Source organism: Trematomus bernacchii, unplaced genomic scaffold (genome assembly GCF_902827165.1).
Source record: "Trematomus bernacchii unplaced genomic scaffold, fTreBer1.1, whole genome shotgun sequence".
Classification (NCBI taxonomy): domain Eukaryota; kingdom Metazoa; phylum Chordata; class Actinopteri; order Perciformes; family Nototheniidae; genus Trematomus; species Trematomus bernacchii.
Window position 1 is genome coordinate 4881104 of NW_022987685.1, and position 8096 is coordinate 4889199.

At 45.2% G+C, this 8096-nt stretch overlaps 2 protein-coding genes across 2 annotated transcripts in view; both read right to left on the reverse strand.

Annotated features, from left to right (window-relative positions):
* Nucleotides 1-4565, reverse strand: part of LOC117487879 (glucosidase 2 subunit beta-like) — a 53453-nt gene extending 48888 nt beyond the window's left edge. Inside the window, exons 1-6 of the mRNA XM_034136628.1 lie at nucleotides 4413-4565; nucleotides 3686-3802; nucleotides 3467-3562; nucleotides 2709-2766; nucleotides 2208-2325; nucleotides 1578-1695 (exon numbers count right to left, since the gene is read on the reverse strand). Coding sequence (XP_033992519.1) covers nucleotides 1578-1695; nucleotides 2208-2325; nucleotides 2709-2766; nucleotides 3467-3562; nucleotides 3686-3802; nucleotides 4413-4512 — 607 coding nt within the window. The 5' untranslated portion in view covers nucleotides 4513-4565. The remainder of the gene's footprint in view (nucleotides 1-1577; nucleotides 1696-2207; nucleotides 2326-2708; nucleotides 2767-3466; nucleotides 3563-3685; nucleotides 3803-4412) is intronic.
* A 300-nt stretch (nucleotides 4566-4865) lies between these two features.
* On the reverse strand, nucleotides 4866-6661 carry LOC117487880 (doublesex- and mab-3-related transcription factor A1-like). Its single transcript, XM_034136629.1, has 2 exons — nucleotides 6067-6661; nucleotides 4866-5706 (listed from the first exon to the last, which is right to left on the reverse strand). Exons 1-2 carry the CDS (start codon nucleotides 6644-6646, stop codon nucleotides 4979-4981), a joined length of 1308 nt encoding a protein of 435 aa, XP_033992520.1. The 5' UTR covers nucleotides 6647-6661; the 3' UTR covers nucleotides 4866-4978.
* Nucleotides 6662-8096: the final 1435 nt, after the last annotated feature.

Below are 8096 nucleotides of genomic sequence, written 5' to 3' on the forward strand. Positions count from 1 at the left end.
AAAGCTGTGCTGGTTTTTATTGACTTTAGGAAGATGCACATGTCTGCACACACGGGCGGCTCAGCTGTGTTTGCATCTATTCCCTAGCGCTCCTCATTCCCCGGGAAACATGTCCCATCTCCCTCCTCTTCTTCAGAGCTGCCTGGAGTGGGGGTGTGTAGGATAAGTGAGGAGACAGAAAGGAGGCCATGTTTTCTAATGGACTCCATCACTCATGCTGCAGCATACAGTAACACAAAGAGGGGAGAGAAGGGAAGAGCCCCTGTGTTACTGCGAAGCGAACAGGAAACACTTTAGAGACAAGGAGTTACATGGAGACAGGAAGTGATCTCTCTCTGCAGGTGTAGCTCAGATACTTCACAGACAAGTGTATTAACCTCAGCTTAAGCGATACAATTTGTGCTGACTTCACGTATCTGGTGTTCTAGTTTTACAGATCAGAAGCAGAATGGTCTTTAAATTGCAGCATGGACCGTTTAACGATAGAATAACGGGATGCAGCGCCCCGGGTGGCCAAGACCTAACCTCAATATGCCCTGTGCATCTCTCCTGCTTTTTAAAACGAGCTTACAACATATTAAGATCATTAAAAAGGGAAAAAACGATGGTAGAATAGATGTTATGCAAGTTAATGCTATTGCTAACAATGTTAATAATGAGGATATGACAAATCATGACATTAATCATGGGTTGGAAAACAAACCAAATGTGGAAGTAATTTTGAGGAAGTTTGCCCATATACAGTACAGTATGTCATAAATGTGAAATGATTTGATTTGATCACCCATCATAGATTATGGAAGCTATTTAGATAGAAGAGATCTTCAGTAATGGTCCTCTATTCAACCCAGTCGCTCCCGAGGAGAGATAATGAGGAGAAGCAGGAGAACCAGGTCACCTGATTTCAGAGGAACGTCAGGAAATCAGACCGAGACAGACAAACAGCAGCTCTGCTTTGAACGTACAGAGAGGGACAAATATAAAATAATACCATCATGTCGGATAAACATCATGAGGAGGCACAGACCTCCAACTGAACCCAACGCTGACTGAGGGGGGGCTTAAAGAAGGTTAAAAAAAAAAAACAGCAGGCACATGATCAGAGTCTGTGTTACTCAGGCTATGCTCAAGAATGTGCTCTAAATAATCTGACATACACTGTTATAATTATCACACTTCAGTATGAGCAGCAGAGTATCATCCCTGAGTCACTGTAGAACTTCTTCCAGATGAGGAACATTTTAGAAGAAAAAAAAAAAAAAAAACACAGAATGTAAATAGCACATAAAGCCCTGCAGACCGTGAGAGCCTCAGCAGACTGTATACATAATATAATATAATATGTACTGTAACATGGTACATTGCACAGCTGTGGGACAAGTAAACGACTTCTGATTCAGATTTGTTATTATCTGGATTTAGAAAAAATGAAAGAAATATTATTCTGAATTAAAGTGTTAAAGTGAGAAAGGAGAGGAAAGAGGACTCTTTTCTGTCTGCATGTGTTTCAGAGTTTAACCTCCAGGTGACGGAGCTTTAATGGCTGGGGGGGGGGGGGGACACACACACACACTTACTGGTGTCTCCTGCCTCCAGAGCCTTCAGGGTCTGCTCCGCCTCCTGCTTCCTCCTCCTGTGCTCCTCCAGTTTGATCTGCAGGTCTTCTGCCACCTGCTGCAGCTCCCTCAGCTGCGCCTGCACACACACACACACACACACACACACATAAAATAAAGCATGATCCTGAACTGAGACTGATGTTTAATACTGTCTGTGGTGGAGTCTGATGCTACAGAGATGAAGACATTAAACTGGTTGTGTATTCAGAAGCAATGCATAGCTGTCAATTTTGTATCTATTAGAATACACAGCAAAATGATATTAAAGCATGTGCAATACAATTTGGTTGAAATGTAGCCTCTGAACACATCACCTTAAATGTGTGCAGAGATTATCTTAGCTACTTTAGACTCAAAGAAGGAAGTATTCCTACAACCATTTTCCGTATTAAAACAGTCTAATACAATCATAAAACTTTCAAAAATCATTAAGAGCTCTAAGGATTTTATGAAACAGCCAATTAAAAGTGTTTTCTAAATGATTGTATTATTCAAGCTGCATGTTCAGGGTGTTCTGAGCAGAGGAAATGCAAGGCAGAGCAATAAATGAAACGGGTCGTTCTGTTCCCCGCAGCAGCCTCAGTGTACCTGTTTCTCCCTCCACAGCAGGACCCCCTCCTCGATGAGCTGCTGCTTCAGCTGCAGACCCTCGTCCAGCGTCCTCATCTGGCCCTCCACGTACGCCCGCTCCCTCTGACCCAGATTCCTGCAGGAGTAAAGTAAACACATCATCACTCTCCATCACTCCAGCATTTATTCAAACATGTATGGAGTGTGTCCAACATAATAAAGATATTCTGAGATGTATTCATTCTACTCATTTATTGAAAGGTGAAATGATGTCTGTCTTCAGGTGGATATTGTGATGCATTACATTACACAAATATGGGGACATTACGCCCTCTGGTGGCGATGAATCATCATTACAAAAGAGATAAGATGTTTTTATCAATGATTACAATACATTACAAGTGATTTAAAATAACGGTATGCATAAACTTAATGGTAGATTTCCACTCAAATAAACGAAATATTTGTTTTAAATAATTGTGCATGTGCTGTGTGGAGGTGGAGGTTGTGATGACTGACCAGCAGGAGTTCTGGCAGCGAGCGTGGCTATTGTATTCATCTGAAGCATCGCAGCAGTCTGCACACACACAGAGGACATTTCATATCATTTATTATTAACACATTATTATCTGCAGTGATTGCTGTCATGTAGGGCTGCATCAAGAAGTCAATCAACAGAAAAATTATTGAGGACTATTTTAATAATCATGCAACAACGTCAGAAAAGTCTGTTTATAGTCTCTCTAATCTGGAGATGTGCTGCTTAACTCTGATTTATATCAAAGTGAAAAGCTTTTGGACATTTAAACACATCACCTTTGACACTGAAACACTGGGATGCACATCTTCACCATATTCTGACATTGTATAGAACACATACTAAGTAGATTAATCCAGACAATAATCAGCAGATTAATGGATGGTGAAAGTAAACGTTGGTTCCAGGAGAATAAAGGAGGGAGGAAAAGGAGACCATTTTGAATGGCTGCTATTTGTTTCCTCCACAGGTTGCATGAAGTCTGCTGAAGGTGCTGCAGACAGACAGAGTGGCGGTGTGGACGCTGGAAGTGATTTTAAAGAAGTGTGGAACAGAAGAGAGGGGATTAGAGAGCTGCAGGATGGAGGACATCAACCCTTTCCAACAGCTGTTCTGCATGAATGAGATTCATTTGTGCAAGTATTCATCTGCTGTGTTCCTTGCAACCCTGCAGCAGGAAGACCTACCCTTAAACCTGAGCGAAGATTTTTGTCATATCATCGTATAATAGAAGCCTCACCGCAGATGCCATCGTTGACTCGTGATGATGGGATGTAGTGTGGGCGGAAACCCAGGTTGGTGCAGTAGAAGCGCCCCCGCGGACAGGCAGAGGTTCCTGCAGGGAGCAGAGGACCACTGCATCACTAACACCATCAGAACAGAATGCATATGAGTGGCTGCTGCATTGACAGTGCGAAAGAGTACAACTGTGTGTGTGTGTTTGTGTGTGTGTGGTGACCTGGCTCGTCGGAGCCGTCCTCACAGTCGCAGTAGTCGTCGTTGACCTGCTCAAAGGGGATCACTCTGGAGCCATCGATGCACAGGAAGGACCTTCGCTCCCTGTAGAAACGCTTATCTGTCACACAACGAAAAGACAACATATATGAACACAGCTGCAGCTGGAAATTTGACCAGACAGAGGAGTAAGGAATATTTGTTGATGTCCTATTCTGCTTGTCCCCTTCCTGTCTTGTGTTCTTTTTGTGCATGCAAATGGTCTGCAGGGCTAAAATCCCTGTGTTAATTCCAGAGGGAGTTTCTCTTCCACACACTCCCTGTTCTTTCTGCCTGAAACTCCTCCATTGGACTCATTTGTTTCCTTCCTGAGCATAGTGACATCACTCTGGAACACTTACTAAATATACGCTCAACACTAATATGAATCTGAACGTGAACAGAATAGGGACCCTTTAAATAGTCCAGACAGAAGAGACATGTTCTCCAGTATAAAAACACAGATCAGTAATGATTGCTACCAATGTACAGCAATGGCAGGTTATTCAAGATGCAAAGGTTTTATTGTCATATTGAAGACATAAAGAAGGAAATGGAGCAATAAAACAGGGCCGATAAACTAACTAATAAATGACGCTCTCAGGTGACCCGGTAACAGGTGAGCTAGCAGCAACAAGACAGCCTCAGGTAACACTCTGGGTTAACTGTCAGGTAACACTCAGGTAACTCACAGGAGGACGAGATGCCTCTGAGTTTCCGGGTGGCTGCAGAGCCGCAGAGGCACGCGGCGGTGATGAAGAGGAGGAGGGAGCAGCTGAAGAGCAGCTTCATGTCCGGAGACTGACCCGTTCAATGCACATTCAAACACACCAGAGAGGACATGTATGCACTTCCTCAAACATGCGGTCATGTGACGCCTCTCAGCCTTCCTATTGGCTCTCATTCGAGCCGCATGTGACTCCTTCGACCAATCACAGGAGAGCATTACTTTTTCATATTTTTTTCGACCTTTTTCGAAATGTGAAGACAAACGATGTAATGACATGTGAGTGTTTAAATACTGAGAACGTTATTACACTGATCATGATGTATTTTATTAAGAAGTCATGTTAAAACGCTAACATTTGAATAGGTTCAAAAGGATTGTTAGATGTTATCGTCAGAAATAATGAAGAAAAGCAGAGCATGTTTGAAAGCTTTATTAAAAAATAAACAATATTTACAGTATAAAAGTATGGCTTTAGTTTGAGGCACTTTAATGTGAAATCAGTCGACATTAATCAAATGTTCAAAACGATCATTTGTCGGAGCTGAGTCTGCTGTAGAACCCCGGGCTGCACCGGGACTCTTTCTGCAGGGAGGATAGGTCTCTGATCATGCCCGGGAAGGAGTAGGAGTCCAGGGGGGGCCGCAGGGGGAACATCGGCATCAGTCCAGGGCTCATGTACGGGGACATGAAGCCGCCAGCGGAGGAGTAGGCTAGCCGGAAAGGGTTGACCCCGAGACGGGGGCTGAGCCCGAACATACCCTCTCCTCCTGCGGCCGGGGGGTAAATGTGCAGCGGGGAGAAGGCAGACCTGCTCCCCAGAGCTCCGGAGGGGAGCTTACCCTCCGAGTCCAGCTGGTTCTCCTTGGAGCTCAGCACCAGCTCTATGGACCGGACCAGGTCTCCTTTACAAGTCCGCACCATGGACTCCAGCGTGTCCCGTCGCTGCTGGGGGAAGATCTTGGCCATAATGTCAGTGGGGTCCCGCTCCAGACCCCGGAAGTCCCTGGGCTTCTCCGATTCGCTTCCTGACTCCGGGTCCGAGGAGGAGGGGGGGCTGTGCGGACTGTCTGCACGCTCTGAGCGCTGCTCACACAACGGGGAGGGGCTGCTGCTGTCTCCGGTCAGTGAGGTGCTGCTGTCTCTGTTTGGAGACACCTCGGTCCTTTCAGCTGGGGAGGGCAGCCTCGCGCTGTGAGGGGCGAACAGGGGCCGAGCCAGGAACCCGCTGTACAGGCTGAACCTGCTCAGTGCGTCATCTGAAAGGAGAGGAGCTGATTTAGAATCACATGTCCAACGATCTGTGCGTAAAAAGTATTTCAAAGTGAAACCATATGCAAGGTTCTCTGTGCGTAATAAGTAAAACCGAGTGCCCAAAGTTATCTGTGCTTAAAAGTATTTAAAATTGACATAATGTGTGCCACAATGATGTGTGCATCATTGAATTCCAAATCAAAGCAAGTGTCCAACGTTCTGTGCGTAAAAGTCCGAGTTAACGACATGTTGTTATATTTCAGGGTAACTTCAATGTAAAAGCTACTAATAATAAACCCAATATGGTAACACAATCTAACTGTGATTTACATTTATTTTCGAACATTGTCACGCTTTTCACTCACCATCTTTGAGGCTCTCCTCTCCAAACACACCGAACCTGTGCGCAGCGCTGCTGGAGACTGCTTGGGACGCAGGAGGACCTCCATTCTCCCCGGGGTACATGATCCGGAGCTCACGGGCCTCGCTCTCCTCCTGGGCCTGCTGCCTCCTCAGGGCCACCTGCGCAGCCATCACGCGCTGCCGCTCCGCTATCAGCGTGCACTTTGCGCACACGCAGTCTCTCCAGCGACAGAAACGCTTGTGGCCCTTCAGCGCAGACACCACGCCGTGGTTCCTGCACCTTGCGCACTTCGGGGTGCGGGGGTAGCCTCTCTCCAGAGCGGGGTTACAGGCCCGCAGGAAGAGATGAGGGGGCCGCAGAAGGGACGGAGGAACCTGCAGACCCCCGAGAGAGGAGGCACTATGCCCGGCCAGGCCGAGTGGGGTGATCCTGCTTTCCATTACGCACAGAGAGGTAAAGTCCAGTGATGCTCCTCTGAGGGACTGATGCTTGGCGGTCCTGCAGCAGCTCCTTATAGGTGGTGCTCCTCCATGAAACTCAACACCGACACTCCCCCTTCTGCAGCCTCTGAACACCAGCATGTTTATTTGTATCCGGATGAATGGTGCTCTAATCTGAGCATACACACAGCTGCAGATCAGAACAACACTTAAAGTGATATGTAAGGAAAAAACACTCAGACTTACATTCAAGTTTTTGATGCTTTAAGAGTTTTGTACGTTTAATGCAGTAACCTGTTGCTTAGGAAGAAGGAGGACTGAGCTCCTTCTCAGAAATCATAAATTAATTGCGTCTTCCCTGCTTTGCAATGAATTTATGATTACACACATCATGTTTTTTATGATGAACGTGTTTCTATAAATAAAGTTTGTATTCATAGCCTCAGGTCAGCTTCCTAGTTCCTACAATTCGCTCTCCTGCTGAGCCAATAATATCCTCTGGTAATGTGTTAACACAACAATGGCCCTGACAGCCAGAGAGCAACAGGTAATTACCTACCTGGTTATTCTGCTCTACAAATTAGCTCCACAAAGGACCCATCTGTCAACACACACTAATCACAGCTTGTCACATGTTTCATTCACTTCTGTGCATTCACACTGATCCAGTTACAGGCAGCAGATTGTCTTACTGTCATTACCCAGAACAACACCGGGAGCAGAAACACAGAGTAACCAGTTGGGGGGGGGGGGGGGGTATATATGTTGTTCAGAAAGACAGTAGTGTTTTATTACCTTCAGAAAGACTTCCCACCTCAATACATTACAACCATGTAAAGCATTGGTGTGTGAGATGCAGATATAAAGAGGTTTGTGCTGATAGACGTGCATATCATCCATCACAGGTTGATAAATAAATGTAGCGTTATCATCTCATCACTGTGCAGGGGAATTTGAGGTTGGCACATGAAGCTGCTCTCACCTGGTGAGCAGTGTGTTAGTAAGTCACAGTTTTATAGAGTTGGCCAACTGTCGCTATTGGCAGAGTTCATCTGTTTTCATAATTGTAAGTGTTTGTCAGTATGAAATGAGTAGGTTAGCTACGTTAGCTATCTTACAGCAGATCTGCAATAATATCTGAAAGAATCATGCGATCACATTGTTCAAATAAGCCGATAAAACGTGCATCTTAGGTACGTTTCCAACAACAGTGACAGGTCTTCATTTGCATGTGTTTTGGCACATTTGTGTTTTTATATTTGCATTGATTCTGAAACTGCAGTAGCCTACATTTCTTTTAATTTAAATGATTTGGGCCGTGGTACCGCGTTTGCACCTGTCGACCACTGTAGAATGGGCTCGTAAGAGCTGTTTTATTTGGATTACGAATACAAATGTGTTAAAGATTTACTCCTTGGATCAGTTTGCTTCGGTTTCATTTTGTCCAGTTCTAGACTTTGCACACTTCAGGCAGTGTTTTGCAGGGCTATCAGATAAAGGTGCAGTTGTAGTAGACAGTGCGTTAATTGTTCTTTAAATCACTACATCAGAGGACAGGGCTTTATCTGGAGAAGGTGGCGGCTAATCTGCA